The following is a 20,000-nucleotide window of genomic DNA, read 5'->3' on the forward strand; positions in this document are numbered from 1 at the left end:
ATGCGGGGTCCAAGCTTCCGGTGACTTGGGGGGTGTATGTCAGATAATATAGACACTGAATTGCACATTTAGTCAGAGTTGGTATGTGCACAAGTGCACAAAGTTTGGTTGAGATTTGGTGACCTGACCGGGTTCAAGCAGTAGTAGCAGTAGTAATAGTAGTGTTAGTGTATATGTGTGTAAGTGTGTATATGTGTGTGTGTATATATGTGTGTGTATATGTGTGAGTATATGTGTGTGTGTGTGTGTGTGTGTGTGTGTGTGTGTGTGTGTGTGTGTGTATGTGTATATGTGTGTGTGTGTGTGTGTGTGTGGCGTGTGTGTGTGTGTATAGGTGTATATGTGTGTGCATGTGTGTGTGTGTGTGTGTGTGTGTGTGTGTGTGTGTGTGTGTGCATGTGTGTGTGTGTGTGTGTGTGTGCGCGATGTTATGTAGAGGAAGGATGACATCATAGATGACATCATAGATGACATCATAGATGACATCATCAGTGATGTCACAAGACTGTCATCGGTGATGACATAGTGTCAAAGTTTAAACATTTATCATTTCAAGACGGTTTCACGTATCCAAATTCTTTGTAAGTCTTTAGATCAGGGAAGTCCAGAGATGACACAGAAAAAGTTTGGGCTCATTCGGGCAAATGGCCTAGGACGAGTTTGTTTATCAAAAGTTTAAACATTTATCATTTCAAGACGGTTGCACGTATCCACATTCTTTATACAATTTTAGATCAGGGAAGTCCAGAGATGACACACAAAAAGTTTGGGCTTATTCGGGCAAATGGCCTAGGACGAGTTCTTTTTTTTTTTTTTTGAGAAAGTCCAAGATGGCGGAAAATCTAGCAGACTTAAATGGGCGTGGTCTACAGAGGTCTGCAGAGTCGGGAGGAGCTGGCGTTGCCTTTTCCCGCGGGGTGCCGCTTTGATGAAAACAATTAGGCTGCAGTAATATTTATTAGACGATAGGTGGCAGCAGATCACTTGAATCTGCTGAATCACCTGAGAAACGTGTGTAGGCTACTCATCCCTTAACAAGTCCAGTCACTATCCATCAACACAACAATGAAGGTATACTTTCTGCTTATGGTAGTAGCCGAACAGAAAGAAGATGATGTATGGGCTTGTTATCATTTTACTGTATAATGTTAAACTCAACTACATGGTTTGTACAGACTCGCATATGCTTCCCAGACAAATGAATCTCACGGCAGTTTAACAAGCGTGTGGCAGGGGCTTCGGTAGACTATAACAACTTTTTATTCAATGGTCAATCATTGTGATCTAAATTAGTGACATTTTCCCCAAAATACTCATGGTTCTGTGCTGTTGGTAGGCTATTTGGTAGCCTATCTGATGCCTGCAGTGCGCTGGTCAATTAACGATAATGACGGGAGGCTTGCGCGCAGATTTTCAGTCCTAAATATCAAACATGTTTGATATGAAAGCATTCATATTGACTTAAATATTTTGTTCAATATTCTGACTAAATGAATAATCCACTAATATTCAATATTCATATGTGAGTAGCCTACTGATTCTACTCCAAAAACGCACTACAGCCAATTTTAATGCATTTCCCCCCCATTTGTGGGGGGTCTCTTTGAAATGAATATTTTTCACTTGCAATTGTCACTAAAATGTATTTTAAAAGTTTACTATGTCGAGTTTTCATTATTCAAATAACAAAACATTTATAAACAAATACAAAAACACTTGTCGTGTTTCCTCTGCGTTTCGCTTGTTTCTGGTATCTCCTTCCATCTGGCGCTGTGTTGCAATTCTGCATGACAGGTGAACCACATGCGCTTGACACTTGACACAACAACACACAAGCAAAGCAATCAGCGATTTCTTCCCCACCTTCACGGACAAAATGTCAAAGAGAAAGCAAACGTCTTTGCTAACTTTGGATTCACCAAAAAGCCGAATCGCAGCGACAAAAACGGAGGAGGACTCCAGGACGACACGAGAGGGAACTGCCGATAGGCCTCTCTGGTCCACTCTTTTTTAAGGTAAGAAGAATATTTTATTTATTTATTATTAATATTTTATTGTCATCATCAGTGCATAGGCCTACAGTGAAAAGGTGTAGCCTACAGTTTTAGCCGTGGCTCTTTTATCGTCACCACTTAAACATTTAAAACAATAGCCTATAAAACAAAAATAAATATGCCAAATTAAGTGTAAAGTAACTTATTAAATGAAACGGAATGACAACTATACAATATTACAATTAAAATCCTAATAGCCAACGAAAATGTCTAAATAGGCCTGGTCGGAAAACTAGCCTATGACTTCAGCTGAGGAAAAACACTGTAGCGCAGCCTGCCCCCGTCATGCCTCATGCACCAATTCTAAACAAATGCATATTAAACTTAATTTGGATTTCAAAATATAATACCTAGCTAACATACAAAGCTTAATTAAACACTTTATTTTAATGGCTACAGAAGTTGTGCGTGTGTGTCGGCTGTCGGCAGTGTCGGGTTGGTAAAAAAAATAAAATAATAGCCTATATCGAACTCATAAACACGCTAAATTAAGTTTAAAATAACTTAATAAATTAAATGCCAGGACAACTACTATATATTTGCAACGAAAGTCTTCAAATAGGCAACGAAATTGTTAAAATAGGCCTGGTCGGAAAACAAATCTATTTGACTTCGATGAGAAAAGGCCGCGGCCTGTGTGTGTGTGTGAGGGAGGTGATTTGTGCTGTGTGGATTATATGATCCACGATTTCGCTCTGTGTGTTGTGTGTGGCAAAGCATGTATATATAACCTTGTTATTGCTTGTAAGATGAAATCCGATTGTCATAAATATTATTAAAAATATATATAATATAAAAACCTGCGTACATGTGAGTAGCCTACTGATTCTACTCCAAAAAACGCACTAGGCCTACAGCCCATTTTACTGCATTAACTTTTCATTTTACTTGTACAAACTGTAATGTCCACCAACAAATATACTCTGAGATCATAGTAAGGCAAATCAAAAATATTTTTATTATGCCAATGTGTTATGCTACAGACAATAGAAAAAGGTAATAACTAAGTATTTGGTTAGGCTACAGTATAATCACATTCTTTAACTAACCATTCTTCTAGGAAAAAAAATGCTACTATTTTCATAAAACAGATAAAAAAATTATAAAAAAAAAAGTGACAAAAAAAAGCATGGCAGTCAAGTCTAGTATGAGTTGTGCCAAACTAATGTTGCTATCTCAAAAACTAGACAGTCAGACACTCAAGCCTCGATCACGCCACTTGGGCTCCATAGGATTCATTGTCTATGCGTCTGCTAACTGAAACAGCTTCGGCGAACTTTGGCAGACAGACGGGGCGATCGCAGACATTCATTTATGCGATCGACCAGCAGCTTGAAGTCTCTTCTGGGTAGCTGAAACCTCTGCTCCACACAAGCAATAATATAGTCTTTGAGGTTTTTTGGCAGCTCCCATTTCCCCCTGGATCCGTTCCAGTTTGATGTCCGTTGCCAAGCCACGTATAGCTCTTCTGATATGAGATGGCGGAACAGCAGGCATCCATACCGATCCATTCGACCATTGCTATGCGCGAGGAGACTTGTGTGTTCTTCGGCTGTGACATCAGTTAGCTGCAGGTTTGCGTGCTGACGGTGAATATATGGACTCCGTGGCGGGAATATCGGGGGCGTTGCAGGAGAACAGGAAGCTGAAAGATAATCAGAATCAGAATCACTTTTATTGCCACAGTATGCAAGTTACATACGAGGAATTTGTCTTAGTGTCTGTATGCAGCGTAGCGGTTACATCAATATACAGATGAATAGATAAGACAGATAGGCATAGCAGACCAAAAACAGCTCTATAGCTAAAACAAGATTTACCTGGCGTGGGCGCTGGGGTAGGTCTGGGGGTTGAAGGAAGTCTTTCTGCTCTGTAATCCTCTCGCTCTCTCCGCAGTTCGACGATCAGAGTATTGCAGTGTGCATTCTCTGATGTCAGGGTCTCCACGTTCTCTTGCAAGGCAGCAATGCGAATGTCGGCTAGACCTTTAGCAGCTTTCCATTCGCCCGTCGCTGCCTCTGAGGCTGCAAGACTTGTCTCCAACACCGTGACGCTCTCAGTCGCCAGGCGAAGGCTTTGAATTTTAGATGCAAGGGCGCCTCTGAGCCTTGCCATTTCATCACGGCGGTTGTCCAACACGTGGCAGAGGGGAGCAGCCTGTAATTTTAAATAGATACATGTCAAGTCAAAGAACACACACACACACAAAATGCAAAATAATTAAGAAAATATTTCTGGTTTCCAGGGACTTTAATGAAATACAGTGTCGTGACAAAATAATTACATTAGGCTACTTACAGCTTTTTTGGGCACAAATCGCTTGGCTGGTCTTGGTGTGCCGGCCGGGCGTGGTGGTCCTCTTTTCGCCAAGGAGACTGGGGTCGAGGCTGGAGGTGTGTTTTCGGCCATTTCATCACGGCGGTTGTCCAACACGTGGCAGAGGGGAGCAGCCTGTAATTTTAAGTAGATAGATGTAAGTCAAAGAACACACACACACGCAAAATGCTAAATAATAAAAAAATATTTCTGGTTTCCAGGGACTTTAATGAAATAGAGTGTCGTGACAAAATAATTACCGGGCGTGGTGGTCCTCTTTTCGCCAAGGAGACTGGGGTCGAGGCTGGAGGTGTGTTTTCGGCGCTTCTCTTGCCTCCTCTGGTCCTGGTTGCCCCGTAGAAACTCTTGCCATCCATGACTGGGTCGATTTGATGAGTTGAAGTGAAGTTCATGGTTACCTGCTCCAATTATATAGCATGTCTTCTTGGGGGCGTGGTGTACAATAACGTCATTGAGCCCATTCTAATAGGCTAGCATTCTAATGCAAAACAGTTCACTCCTGATTTTTATTTTTTATTTTATTTCATCTTTATTCTTCTTCTTATTTATTTTATTTTTATTTTCTATTTGACGATTACCGTTTGTTTACCTGTTGAACAACTGTAAATTTTTTGTCAGAATGCCCCATTTTTTGGGAAGTTTATACATTCAAATAATGCCATTTTAAAATGCATTTATTTATAATATGTAAGCCTTTCATCAGTTTTACCAGAAATGAATTAAAATAGATTTTCTTCACACTATTCTAATTTCTTGAAATACTGAAATACAGTCACACATCTAAAAAGGTGACATACAAATATATATATGATATATTTTTTTCTTCTTCCCCCACACTGTAAAATGTAATTAGTTGACGTTACTTAAAAGAAATGTGAAAACTCATTGCCTCAAACAACTTGAGTAAAGTAAACTTAAGATGGTGAGTTAGAGGAACTTGTTTATTCCAAGTGGGCAATACTTAAATTAAGTGATCAATTAGTAAACCTAACATAAACATTATAAGTTGATGTAACTTGTCCATTCTGAGTAGGCAATACTTAAATTAATTAATTAGTAAATCTAACATAAAACATTTATGTTGATGTAACTTGTTTATTCTGAGTGGGCAATACTTAAATTGTCATTATTAATTAGTAAACTCTACTTAAAAGAACGTCACCATAAAACCATGCTCATTTATTTTGCACATGCTCTCACACATATCTGAAAACTGCAAACAGTTTTGCAGGCAATCATTTAGTCTGACAGTTGACAGTTGATTTAAGTGCAAGTTGATGCCAGTGATGTTTGTATGACATCACTGGTCCACACTTAACTCAAATAAACTCTAAAACTGTCAAACTAAATCTGAATGATTGCAAAACTGTTTAGTTTTTGGATGTGTGAGATCCTGTGCAAAATAAATCAGCATTGTTTTTTGGTTTCTCCTTTAAATCAATAACTAACCACAACTTAACACTTTTACCCATTGACTGTAAATAGGTTCGACCATTCATACTTTTTCAGGTTGACTTAATTAAACAAACATGTCACTGAACTGAGAATTCTACTATAACAGCTACAACAACACTTAATAATTTATCTACAAACACATTGTCGGAACTAAAATAATTACAGAAAAACAATGAATTGTGAATGTAGCTGCATTGCAACATTTATTTTCAATGCCAACAATTCAACAATGAACTGGGACAGATTACAATTAAAAGGTTATATGGGTAGTGGCTGCAAAAACCCTTCACATGGTGAAAATTTGACATTTACATACATTCTACATTATAAACTCTCCCTCTGTTATTCAAAAACGTATATATATATAGGGTGCTTATACTTTAAGTTTCAGATTAATATTGTGAGGCACTTTAGACTTTATTTAGCCTCGACATGTTCTGCAGTTCAAAATCGAACTAAAATCGAACTATTGTTTTATACTTGATTCTACGAGAGACTAGCCTTGTTTGTTTTTCTTTTATTTTTCTGCTTTTTAAACACTGAGCAATCAACCCTTGCAGTCACAATGGGGGCACTATTGCCACCAAGTAAAATATTTTACTCATTTGAATGTCAATAGAAGATTGAAGCTGGGACAGCAAAATAAGCAGACTTCTCTCAACAGTACCGTTTCACAAAAGTATCTGACCTTTCTCTCATAACAATTAAGAGTACTGTTTCTCAAAAGTATTTTGACTTTTCTCTCATATCATTTAACAGTACCATTTCTCAAAAGTATCTGATTTTTCTCTTAACATTTAACAGTACCATTTCTCAAAAGTATCTGACTTTTCTCTTCGAACATTCAACAGTACCCTTTCTCAAAAGTATCTGACATTTCGATCATAACTACTTACAGTACAATAATGCAACAGTTACAAAGTGCTATCAAGCTGATGACTCTTTACTGGTCTAATCCAGTAGCTTGTTTTTCAGTGTTTGCAGTTTTGGTGGAAGCTTTGTATTTCCCAATCCAAGCATTACTAGTTGGATGAATTTGAGTGTATTTGCCATGCATTTTGGGTAATCCAAATGCAAAGCCCAAATAACAGGCGAACCGCCTGAGGCAAGTCTCTAATATTGTCCATGACAATACCTCCCTCAAGTATGATGGCATTGGAGATGGGCTGGAGGTGCAGTGAGCTTGGACCCGGCTGACGATTATCTTCACCATCTTCACTGAGAACAGTCAGCACACCAACTGTGACGTCTGTTAGGGCCTCATCTCTCGCAGCACCCTGCAAAGAAACACATCTTTAGAAACTGTACCAACTTATGTTTGCTACCCATTGGATTTCCTCTTCTTATGAACATTAATTTTTAGCTGTCCGCGCAACTAGCGGCGGTCAGCTTTACATGTGCGAATGTCCGGGAGTCCATGAGTGAGTCATGACTGATGAAGTTTCACCATTGGTCGGCACCTTCGGGGAGAGAGAGACAAACACAGAGTGGACAGCACCAACATGACACGCAATGATTTCTCAAAATGCCACAGTGGAGTGACTGAACCACTAGATAGCTAGCAAGTACAAGTCACGCAAATTTTAAAAGATGTCCTGCTCCGTTGCTAAGAATATTGTTTCTGCTATACACGCCTGGTCCACAAGTTTTCCCAGCTTGAAGTACAGACCATCTACAATGCACTTGCAGAATGTAGAAGACACAGTCTGGCTTGAGAGACTAGCCGTGAGTGCTCTTCATAAGAAGAAAAACGCTCCAGAACTTAGTAATGAGCCGGGTATATATCAAAAGAACTTGAATTTCTATTCTTACACAATATACAAATTCAAGCACTTTCAATGACCCATCTATATTTATGTCGATTTCACAAAACTTTCAAGGTCTTGATTTTTCTTCTCATCAGATTTACAAACTTTAAAGCAGGGGTCTCAAACTCAAATTACCTGGGGGCCGCTGAGTGTCCAATCTTGTCACAAGGGGGCCACTTCATGTATTTAAAAAAAAACGAGAAAAATGCAACCGTTCGAATTCTCAACATTAACAATTTATTCGTTTATTTGAGGGACAATCTATTTTTTACATTAACAATTTATTTGTTTATTTGAGGGACTTTGTTTTCTTTTTTAGGGACAATGCACATTATTAAATTAGGCAGTGTTAATTTTCAACTGTCCGTTGGAACTCCAGCTAGAATTAGAACATATCATAAATGTCACTTGACAGCTCAGTAATCCGCTCTGCCACTGTGTTGGCTGAAAGGCTGATGTTGGTTAAGCGACTTTTTTTTCTGGACAAACGATATAACATATAACAGAAGTGGAGTATTGGCCAGAATGACATGAACATTTGGAAACTTATTCAGCGGGTATCTTGCATGTTGCGTTCAGGTGCATTGTAAAAAAAAAATATATATTCCGTCGCGGGCCACACAGGGGGCGCCGCATGCGGCCCGCGGGCCGTGAGTTTGAGACCCCTGCTTTAAAGGATTTCAAGGATCTGTGGGAACCCTGACCGTCCTAAAGTAAAATAACAATGCAGACGAAACAGTTTTTGTGTGTGCAAGTACTTACCACGCATGTCTTGTAGAATTCACTGGATGTGTCGCCAATTGGGATGCCTTGGAGGACAACAGCGTGCCGGGCAGTCACGTCTGGTGACTAATGATACAGAGACAGAAAAGATCAGTTAAGAGACACATTTACTTGGCACAAACAAGTCAGAGAGGGAGTGAAAAAGGTTGGTCTGTCTTGAGTCACAAAGCAACGACGGGTGACTATTCACCAGTGGTTTAAAAAAAGGAAAAAGTAACGGCTTAAAACGGTGGAAAAACATTGCATTTCCTATAAGTTCTTCACAATAAAAGCCTTTGGCTAGTTAGTGCAAAGCTTTTCATATGAAGCAACAGGGGATGTTTTCATCAGCTCAGCAATAACATAACAGCTCAGATACAACTGAAAGCGATGAGGAAATGCTAAAACAATAAAGCAGCTAACTGAAAGTCCAGAAACACAGGAGAGAAACCAAAACTTCAAACCACAGAGGCTCAGTTAGAGGCTACAAAAGCACAGACAGCTGAACACAGACGTTTAAAAATGCCTTTCTGTGTGCACAGACATGAGCCTGCTCACAATACAGCTACTTTGAGGGGGAGAAGGGGGGTTGTCACGGGTTGTTGAGATGTCACTGCAGCCCGCATGGAGGCAGGCCCATCTTGAGTGTTCTTCAGAAGGTGTTAACATTTTTAGGGCAAAGAAAAATCATGGTTTGGTTTGGTGCAGCCAGAAGTCCCAGTGGAAGAGGGGTATAATGATTAGGGATGTCACCGTGTACACGTGTAATGGGATAGCAAATCATAACCGTTTAGAAAAAACAATAACAGACTACACGTCTGTGTCACAATGCCAGACCCATGAGAGTTCTTATGCTGATACACTACGTTACTGCATGCTGCAGATCTCTCTCTGGGTCTGGGACACTTTCCCTCAGAGGGCTGGTTATGGGAGGGAACCGTTCACTTGGCCGGTCATATGCCAGTGATGGCTTCAGTCCTCTCCAATCAGTAACGACTTCGCGATCAGACAACACGGGAGGCGCAGCCCATTTTTCGAACCGGTCTCTCATTGGTGCTACGACCTGTCACTCATTCTATTTCAACCCGCCTTCAAAACCAGCAGTGGCTGTTAACTGGCAAAGACTCACATGTAGTATGCAGATTCAACTTAATATTTGAGTCTGGGGAGAGACTACATCAGCTGGGGCTGTACCTTTAAGACAGGCAGCTTTACGACAGTCTGCCCTGCTGGAAAGTGGTGTGGTTGTAATTGTAAACATGGAGCCAGTGTGACTGCATAAAATTAAAACGTTTAACAGTTACGTTGTGGTCCACAAGTTATTAAACATAACATTGGCGACGAGAATGATGGATTCTCTGCTCTCACCTCTCTCCCCGTTCTTCGCCCTGCCTGTCGAGCCACCGATCCCATGGGTTCACTGGCATGAATCCTTTGAAACGTTCATATTAGGGCTAGCTGATGCTAACGTTGAAAGGAAGAAAGCCCTGCTGATACACAATCTGGGCAACGAGGGACAGCGGGTTTTTCGTACTCTCGGACCCGCTCCTAATATGTGGACTGTGTCACACTGCTGTCTGGACATTTGCTGCTCAACACAATGTAAAAGCGGATTGTTTTCCGTCAACATCGGTAGCAACTAGCAAGCGGGTGAGTCTGTCTTACCGTTTCATCTCTCATCAAAAATAAATTGTTTAACGCTAGTGGTGCTAATGCTGCCTGTAAACTACAGATAACTTTAATGTGACAGTAAAGTGTTCACACAAGTGCAGTAACGTTAATGGAAATGCGGTATAAAAAACAAAACGCCCGGTTAACCGGTTACACGCTGCCAGAAGGTCCCGTGTACCCGTGTAGAAAATTTTGTAATCCCTAATAAGGATTACTCAAAGTTGCAAAATGAGATTACTTACCACCAAGTTGATGTGTTGCATTAACTCAGTGAGTTTCTCTCCAACAGCTCCTTTTTAGGACTTGAAGAGTTCGATGAGGTGGGGTGTGCTGGTCCAGAGCTTTAAAGAAATCTCCCTCAAGATTCTTACTGGCAATTCTATTGAACTCAGCAAATACCTGAAAAAACACAGAGGGCAAGTGTGGAAAGAGAACCAGCACATTAAGTTGACATTGATTTGATTCATAATAGTTGTACAAACTAGCAACAACTATAGCTTACAAGATAGTTACATTTCTAGCTTGCTAAAATAGAATACCATTTTCAAATGATCAGACACTAGTGTATATACTACTTTCTAACCAACACAAAATACTGATTTGTATAAATAAATCCTGAGTGTAAGAAAAATATGTCTTCAACTTGAAAATAATGTGTAACAATGTAATTATGTGTTAACATTCTTAAGTGTGCTGCCATTTCTGCCCTCACAGCTAGAATTGGTTGTGTTTTGATTGGCATTTCAGGCACTATTAAAATATATAAACTCCTCAAAAAAAGTTTGGAAACGTTATTTCGGTCGATTATTTCTCCCCTTTATTAATACCAATTGGTATTGTATTTTATATGGTTGGAAAGCCTGATTAGTCACCTTTACAACGGGGTACAACTTTTAAGGATCGTACATTCGTGGAAGGAGCAACACAGCTAAACGTGTGGGTAGCTCCCCCAAAAAAGTGTGCCAAAATCTCCTGCAATATTCTTCTGTTGGTATTCACTCTTGTTTTGAGCTTCAAGTGCAGGTGTGTGCCAGTCACAGGTGTGTGACTGGCACCTGATTGGCACCTAATTTGCGGTGCCAAGCTGTTGTGGCTGCATATGGATCTTCCACACGCTACTGACATCCCTGACACTGTCAAATGAATAAAGTGTAAAAATGGCCAATATGTGTTGTTTTTTCCTTATCACTGTGGGAGAGTGCAATCATCCAATCCACCAAGCAACTCAAAACAAGAGTGAATACCAACAGAAGAATATTGCAATTGTTTTGGTCATTTTGACTTTGGCTGTCAGTACTCACATACAATGGATGGTGACACAGAGGGCTGGGACAGTAAGAACAGGGCTTTGCGTCTCTCCCCTGGGCTGGAACTCTCCAGCTTGGCCGTGGGGCGGAGGATGAGATGCAGAACGAGAGGGGAGGCTGGGAGGTACAGGGAGAAAGAGAGGAGAGGGGGATGATAGAGTGAGAGGGACAGGGTGGACAGTTGGATCTCGGTTCCAACCTAGTCTTGTTTACAAAGTCACAAGATAGGAATCAATGCATTTACTTTGATTATCTTTGGTTGTAATCAATTGTGGTGACGTAAGCATAGCTTTGACTGGCCATCATAAAATACACATGCTGAGAGATTATTAATTGTTCAATGTGGAGACATTGGATGAAAATACCTTTTTTACTGCTGGGAGAGCAGATACTGCCAGCTGGTCACTCTCAGTTTGAGCCTGGATGGAGGGCAGTTGTGAAGAATCAGATTTAAGGCAACTATTTAAAAACAGACATTGAAACTTGCATCCAACCGACATGGCAGCAATCTCACATGTGACCAACAGCTACACCACACGTATCAAGTGCAAGTAAAAATAGCACAAATACAGTATAAACCACAAATACAGTTGCCAGTAATGACATTTAGATATGCTGGACATGTTGAGCTTACAAAATAATCTAAGCTACTTGAATATGCCAGCCAATATATTCACTATCATCACAGGTTATGATAAAATAGAGTAAGCATTATACTTGTGTTAGATTAATTACAGTAGATGTGGTTTCTGATGGAATCAGGGTCAAATTAGCAGTAGGCTACTTATGCCTGTAGCACAACTGCTCACCATGATTTAGTTGTGGGCAGGACCTTTGGCACTCGTATCTTTGGCTGTCAATACTCACAATGGCTGGTGACACAGAGGACCACAGTCGGGCCGCCTTTATTGCGTCTCTCCCCTGGGCTGGAACTCTCCGGCTGGGCCTTGGGGCGGAGGATGGGATGCAGAACGAGAGGGGAGGCTGGGAGGTACAGGGAGAAAGAGAGGAGAGGGGGATGATAGAGTGAGAGGGACAGGGTGGACACAGTTGGATCTCGGTTCCAACCTAGTCTGGTTTACAAAGTCACAAGATAGGAATCAATGCATTTATTTTGATTATCGTTGGTTGTAATCAATTGTGGTGACGTAAGCATAGCTTTGACTGGCCATCATAAAATACACATGCTGAGAGATTATTAATTGTTCAATGTGGAGACATTGGATGAAAATACCTTTTTTACTGCTGGGAGAGCAGATACTGCCAGCTGGTCACTCTCAGTTTGAGCCTGGATGGAGGGCAGTTGTGAAGAATCAGATTTAAGGCAACTATTTAAAAACAGACATTGAAACTTGCATCCAACCGACATGGCAGCAAACTCACATGTGACCAACAGCTACACCACACGTATCAAGTGCAAGTAAAAATAGCACAAATACAGTATAAACCACAAATACAGTTGCCAGTAATGACATATAGATATGCTGGACATGATGAGCTTACAAAATAATCTAAGCTACTTGAATATGCCAGCCAAATGAGCAAATATATTCACTATCATCACAGGTTATGATAAAATAGAGTAAGCATTATACTCGTGTTAGATTAATTACAGTAGATGTGGTTTCTGATGGAATCAGGGTCAAATTAGCAGTAGGCTACTTACGCCTGTAGCACAACTGCTCACCATGATTTAGTTGTGGGCAGGACCTTTGGCTTATCAGATGCCAAATAGTTGACCTGCATTGGCTTACTGTTATGTTCATTTAAAAAGCTCCATCATTCACTAAATTAACTTCTTAACACTGTTCATGAATGGAACAAAAATGTAATTGCTAAACAGTGTTTCCCTATTTAAATCGACTTGTGTGGTATTGATTCAACTTATTTCTCCTTTATTTTAATGTTTAATCACAAACTACTTTTATCTGCTCACCTTGCCCCCCTTCAATTCTACTACCACCACAAGCATCCCCCCCCCCCACACACACACACACAGTACAGGAGGGACCAGAGAAGGTCTCTCTCTCTCTCATTACTGTACATCCTCACTAGAAAGTTTGCATGAACAGGGCAGGGCAGGGCAGGGCAGGACCCCCCCCCCCAACACACACACCAACTCTGTACAGGAGGGGCCGACCAGACCAGACAACATATCTCTCGTTACTGTAGCGTACTGTACATCCTCACTAGAAAGTTTGCATGACCAGGGCAGGATAAAGATCTGTCACACTTGCCTTCTGAGAAAAGCTCTCCCGCCATCACACATAATAACCTCTGAATTTACTAGGAAAAACCCGTTTGCGCACCACATGGGAATGACAAAGCGGGGAAAAAAACAAGGAATGCTTTCTTAACAGCTAGGCCATGAGTTGCATGCTGTAGCTGTACCCTAAACCTATCCGTGATTAACGTTAATGAATGGAATGCGCACATCAAAGGGAAGAGTGGGGGATGGGCGCAAGTTAACGTTATGAACCAATATGTAGAAATACTGTGGCCCAGTTAAAATGACAACACCCAAATTAATTACCGTTTAAGTCATGGGTTGAAAACGTGTAGCCTACAGTAGGCTAACTAACTTACTCATCTAACAACCATTGTAGCTACAGGTGGACCGCATGGTGTGGCCAAGCTAGCTAGTTAAACTGGACACGGTCTTGTCCCCAACAAAGAACGCACATAGCCTACACCTAGCACTGAATTAACAAGCAAGGATAAAATATGTACTCACCAGTTAAAACAACAACACCCGAATTAATTACCATTTAAGTCACGGGTTGAAAACGTGTAGCCTAACTAACTTACTCATGGGCGACCATTGCAACAGGTGGACCATGGTGTCGCCTAGCTAGCTAATTAAACTGGGCGCCGTCTTGTCGGCAACAAAGAAAGCACATAGCCTACACCTAGCACTGAATTAACAAGCAAGGATAAAATATGTACTCACCAAATCAGTGTGCTAAGCACAAGAATCAAAAATAGTCCCAGAAAAATGAGGAAAATGTCCGTGAAGTGTTCAGCTTCAGGGCTTGATGGCTTCATGGAGAATGTTGGAGGAGGGCGTGACCCAAGACGAGGAGTGATCTGCGCATGTCTAAATGTTTAAGTAAAGTTTTCCCAGGGGTATAAGTAGCCAAAGCTCATGTACAGTGAGTTAATTAGCGTGTTCATCATTTTTTGTCCCAAACTAAAAAGTAACTTATTAAACATGAGTGTTAATAACAGGCTGGTAAAAACTGATTTAGGTGCACTCATTGTTTCTGATTAAATACCATGTTAGTATTTACGGTGCATTTACTGGTATTTTGATGACACTGACGGTGTAGGACATTTGATGTGTTATTAGATTTCTTTGTCTGGCCCACTCCAGCTCAAATTGGGTCACATGTGGCCCGTGGAAATGAAATGAAATGAATTGGACACGCATGTAGAATAATTGTATTATGCCATGCTCTACGAATGTTTTTGTTACTTGTTGTATGCATGAACTTGAATTAAAATAGCTATTTGATCACAAAAAAATAAGTAATTATTTTAGTCAGAGGGAGTGGACTGAGGCTGGAGTCACTCATAACTGAGAAGTAACTGCTGATTTTCTTCACACTATTCTAATTTCTTGAAATACTGAAATACAGTCACACATCTCAAAAGGTGACATACAAAATATGCACTGTATATGAAGTTCAAGTCATTTTTGGACACAAATAGTGCAACATCTGAAAATACTGATGATGATATATTGCAGTGTTTCAAGCGGCTGAACTAAGCACTATAGGCTATCACTAGCTGCAAACCACAGCTTTCAATGAGCAGCCATCAGGCAGGGTGCAGGGCAACATTCCTGGAATGCTGTTCAGCTTTGATTGAACAGCCATCAACATTCCACACACAAGAAATGGTAATAATCTCCAAACTGGTTCTTACTGAAAGGCAGGGAGATGACAACGAGTAGACTATCGCAGTGATCATCAACCTATGCCATAAAGGGCCAGTATTGTTTGATCTGGTTCGATATGATTCCATGACTAACTGTATTGTAGGTAGAGAAAAACAGTGAAACTATGATGTGACTGATATTTTTTTTTCTTCTTCCCCCATTTACTGGTATTTTGTTGACACTGACGGGGTAGAACATTTGATGTGTTATTAGATTTCTTTGTCTGGCCCACTCGAGCTCAAATTGGGTCACATGTGGCCCGTGGAAATGAAATGAAATGAATTTGACACGCATGTAGAATAATTGTATTATGCCATGCTCTACGAATGTTTTTGTTACTTGTTGTATGCATGAACTTGAATTAAAATAGCTATTTGATCACAAAAAAATAAGTAATTATTTTAGTCAGAGGGAGTGGACTGAGGCTGGAGTCACTCATAACTGAGAAGTAACTGCTGATTTTCTTCACACTATTCTAATTTCTTGAAATACTGAAATACAGTCACACATCTCAAAAGGTGACATACAAAATATGCACTGTATATGAAGTTCAAGTCATTTTTGGACACAAATAGTGCAACATCTGAAAATACTGAAAAGATTACAGTAACATTGTGCAACAACTGAAAGTTGTGTATAGAAAACTTGATTCAAACCAAATAAATATGTTTACCATATCCACACATTAGGCTACTTTGACAAAGTTTTGAGTTAAGTCCAACAGTGCAACTTTTCAATCGAAAAGTGTCTGCATGGTGTTGAAACGGTGGCAGGGTGAATTAGCAAAACAAAGGACTGGGGGAAGGGCATTGCTGCTGATTTTCTTCACACTACTCTAATTTCTTGAAATACTGAAATACAGTCACAGATCTCAAAAGGTGACATACAAAATATGCACAGTATATGAAGTTTTGGACACAAATAGTGCAACATCTGAAAATACTGATGATGATATATTGCAGTGTTTCAAGCGGCTGAACTAAGCACTACAGGCTATCACTAGCTGCAAACCCCAGCTTTCAATGAGCAGCCATCAGGCACGGGTGGGGTGAGGCAACATTCCTGGAATGCTGTTCAGCTTTGAGTGAACAGCCATCAACATTCCACACACAAGAAATGGTAATAATCTCCAAACTGGTTCTTACTGAAAGGCAGGGAGATGACAACGAGTAGACTATTGCAGTGATCATCAACCTATTCCATAAAGCTGTTTCAGTTGTCAGCCCTGCTAGCTTATACTCTTTTTAAAGTTTTGTTGTGATGTCTCTCTAGCGATTTTGTCTTCAAATAATGCCAATTTATAATGCATTTATTTCTAAGATGTAAGCCTTCTCATGTTGTGAAGTAGGCTATGGCCCCTATTCTCCCACAGGCCTTCGGCGATAAAACGGGCCTTCGGCGCGAAAAAACGTGCCTTGCGCCTGCCTCGGGAAGATATTCATTCACTATAATAAAAACATTTGTTGGATAATAGCTTTTGTTTTTTGTGTTTTATTGTTTAATCTTAAACCAAATTAATTAATTAAATAAGGAGCGGTGTGCGTGCAGCTCCTCCCTTTGCGCAGACCGCCCTGCAGTGTTAGAAAATTATTTGGAAATCAAAAAACTATTTAAAATTTAGATTTCGTTTGCTAAGAATTATACAATAATGTGTTATGTATTTATGAAATGATCAGGCTACATCTATCTTTTCTCAATAGGCTACATTTTGACTGGGCCGGTAATATAAAATAAAAGGCTATCAAACTTTTGTGAGCAGAAATAAATTTAAAACTAGTCAGATATGACTTGAGCCACTTGTAAAATAAATCACCACAGTGATTGTTTTACATGCTACCGCGCTGTCTTCAAATAATGCCAATTTATAATGCATTTATTTCTAACATGTAAGCCAAAAACATTTGAGAACCTCTGACAAATTATTCGCTTTGTCTAGGTCATGCGGAATGTTTTACAAACGAAGGTGATGAGGTGTTCATGTAATATCCACCAACAAATATACTATATATATATAAATACATCATAGTAAGGCAAATCAAAAATATTTTTATTCACATTCGGTTAGGCTACAGTATAATCACATTCTTTTACAACCACATGCAGACAGTGCGTTTACATGCAAACAATAAACGGATAACTGAGAATAATCAGTTTATGGCAATAATCTGATTTCTGCATTTACATGCACTTTAATAATCCTACAATAGGAAAAAAAAACAGGTTTACATGATTCTAACTGTATAGGCTACGTTTTCTTCATATAAATCTTTTTAAGCCGTCATCTGAAAAAAATCGTCACACACAGATACCACAATACCACAATAGAATTGGGTGTGAGTAAAAAAAAAAAAATATATATATGATAGTGGGCCTCTAGGATGGAAGTTGGCTACATAGCAGTGGCATATCCATTCATCCGAATGACCTGCAGGGTGACAAAACACATTAAAATGTAATACTACACAGAACTGGTAAAAACTCGCCAGAGCTCAGAGATGTTTTGTGTCTACTCACCATTGGCATAACTTTATTCAAATGGTTAATGTAGTTGTTGCAAGTCTGTTGGGTGAGTTTATCTCTCCAAAACGTCTCTATCTCCCGGATTAGTGCCTCCTTGCTGTGTGGCTGGGAATGTCGCACATGCTCCTTCATGGCATGCCAGACAAGCTCGATTGGATTGAGATCAGGTGACCTACAGTACATGTACAAATGGGCAAGTTAAATGTTTGCCTTCACACAAAACCACACGTCCAACTGTAATAAAATCTTACTGTAAGTTACTTACTCTGGTGGGGTTCGAACCCAATTAATTCCCTCCTGCTCGATACTGGCTCTGGCTCTCAGTGATGTATGCTTCGGATCGTTGTCTAGAAGAAAAAAACAATAGAAACACAAAGAGAAACTTTGTCAAACTTACAGCCAATGCTGTCACGCTTTGTATTTGTGTTGTAAACATGGTGGTTTCTCACCTTGGAAAAATCGATGAGTTGGCAGGTGGAAATGGTCCCTCAAATATGGTCCAGCTACTTTGCAGATGATCTCTTCGGCATAAAACTGACCGTCCATAATACCTGCGGGTGAAATAACATGTTGCCAACATTACTCAAAATGTTTGTGAAGTTTTTTTATGAAGAAATAAGAAGAAAAAACAATTGCTCCACTCAACACAGTAGCCTACACACCATCAAAGATCAGAAGAGGACCCGGTCCTCCTCGTGATATTCCTCCCCACACGTGGAGCTTAAGGGGGTGCTTGGGAACCTGAATCATTGGATTGAAGCCTTTTTTGCTGTAGCTGCGTTTTGCAAATGGCTCCAATGCCACTGTGGATTCATCTGTGAACAGCACGTTATCGAACTGTTCGCCAGTCTCTATCCATTCTTTTGCTTGTATGATACGCAGCTCTCGGTTTTTCTCTCGGGTCATTGGAACTGTTCTGTAATTGGAATATGAAAATCATAATGTTATGAAGGATAATAAGGATACATGTTTTCTTTAATCAGGTGGAAGCATTTCTTTATTAAATGTGAAACGAGTGTGTGTGTGTGTGTGTGTGTTTACTTTGTCTCGCCATATTTCCATTTCAGGCTCTGCACGATTTTGCTCACTGTGCGCAAACAGACGGTGATGTCGTGCTTTGACTGAAGCAGCAGTTTCACCTTATGGGCCGGGAGCGCGACGTTTGACTCCAGGATCTTGTCCACTGCTTCCACCACCTGACTGAATAGAAACAGATACATTTTTACACCAAGCATTATACAGCCAGGTATAAAAACTGACTGAATTTAACGTTAGTGCGTTTACAAACGGATAACTGAGAATAATCAGTTCAACATCAGATCAACAATCTGATTTCTGCGTTTACATGCACTTTAAACAGGTTTACATGATTCTAGCTGAGTAGGCTACGTTTTCTTCATATAAATCTTTCTAAGCCGTCATCTGAAAAAAATCGTCACACACAGTGATCTGTGCGAGTCTCCAGCTGCCTGCTCTCCCGCAACGTGTAGCCACGGATAAAGCTTATCGGTGTACAGTATGCTGTTTACATGACCACTTGAATAATCAGGTAACTCCAGAAATCCGCTAATAAACAGTTTATTGTGTGCATGTAAACGCACTCTAGATGCCCGCAAATATGACCGTAAACACTAACCTGGTAGCTTTATACGGCTTTCGGTTCCGCTTCACCCAAAGATCATTTCGGCTTCCATGAGTGCGGACTATCTTCATTGATACATTAACTCCAACTTTCGCCAAATTATCAACGATGTATCTCGTGGTATGGCCGGCTTTCCACATGTCTCTGATCATTTGACTGGTTTGCTGATTGATTCGCTTGCTTATCCGTGCCATCCTGTCTGTCTTCAGTCATGTGCAGCAGTAGAATGAATGATGCTGGCTACTACTGTACTGATATACAGTAGGCTACTAGGCTTACTTCCTTCCGCCTGCTCAGTCTGCTCACACGTGCCACCTGGCGGCTCTTTTGTGCACTGCAGCTGCTGGTGAAAAAAAATACTCCGGGAAGCCGCGGCAGGCCACGGGAGGCCACGGGAGGCCGCTGCAACGCCGCAGCGTTGGTCCCTCCCAGTTCTGCAGACCTCTGTATATGGATAGATGCGTATTGATCCAGGGAATCCAGCAGATGTGGAATTTTGATTCT

The 20,000-nt window shown here is 40.4% G+C and overlaps 1 protein-coding gene across 1 annotated transcript in view; it reads right to left on the reverse strand.

The window, feature by feature from the left end:
* Window positions 1–20,000, reverse strand: part of LOC310770962 (uncharacterized protein) — a gene marked incomplete at its 5' end in the record, with an annotated part of 168,622 nt that overhangs the window by 91,712 nt on the left and 56,910 nt on the right. Inside the window, 10 exons of the mRNA XM_083663653.1 lie at window positions 3,875–4,211; window positions 4,353–4,505; window positions 6,944–7,123; window positions 8,417–8,503; window positions 10,391–10,486; window positions 11,393–11,511; window positions 12,262–12,378; window positions 18,304–18,405; window positions 18,517–18,770; window positions 18,896–19,054. Of these exons, the coding sequence (XP_083519779.1) occupies window positions 3,875–4,211; window positions 4,353–4,505; window positions 6,944–7,123; window positions 8,417–8,503; window positions 10,391–10,486; window positions 11,393–11,511; window positions 12,262–12,378; window positions 18,304–18,405; window positions 18,517–18,770; window positions 18,896–19,054 (1,604 nt within the window). The remainder of the gene's footprint in view (window positions 1–3,874; window positions 4,212–4,352; window positions 4,506–6,943; window positions 7,124–8,416; window positions 8,504–10,390; window positions 10,487–11,392; window positions 11,512–12,261; window positions 12,379–18,303; window positions 18,406–18,516; window positions 18,771–18,895; window positions 19,055–20,000) is intronic.

The sequence above is a fragment of the Poromitra crassiceps genome, assembly GCF_964638095.1.
Source record: "Poromitra crassiceps genome assembly, contig: HAP1_SCAFFOLD_280, whole genome shotgun sequence".
NCBI lineage: Eukaryota > Metazoa > Chordata > Actinopteri > Beryciformes > Melamphaidae > Poromitra > Poromitra crassiceps.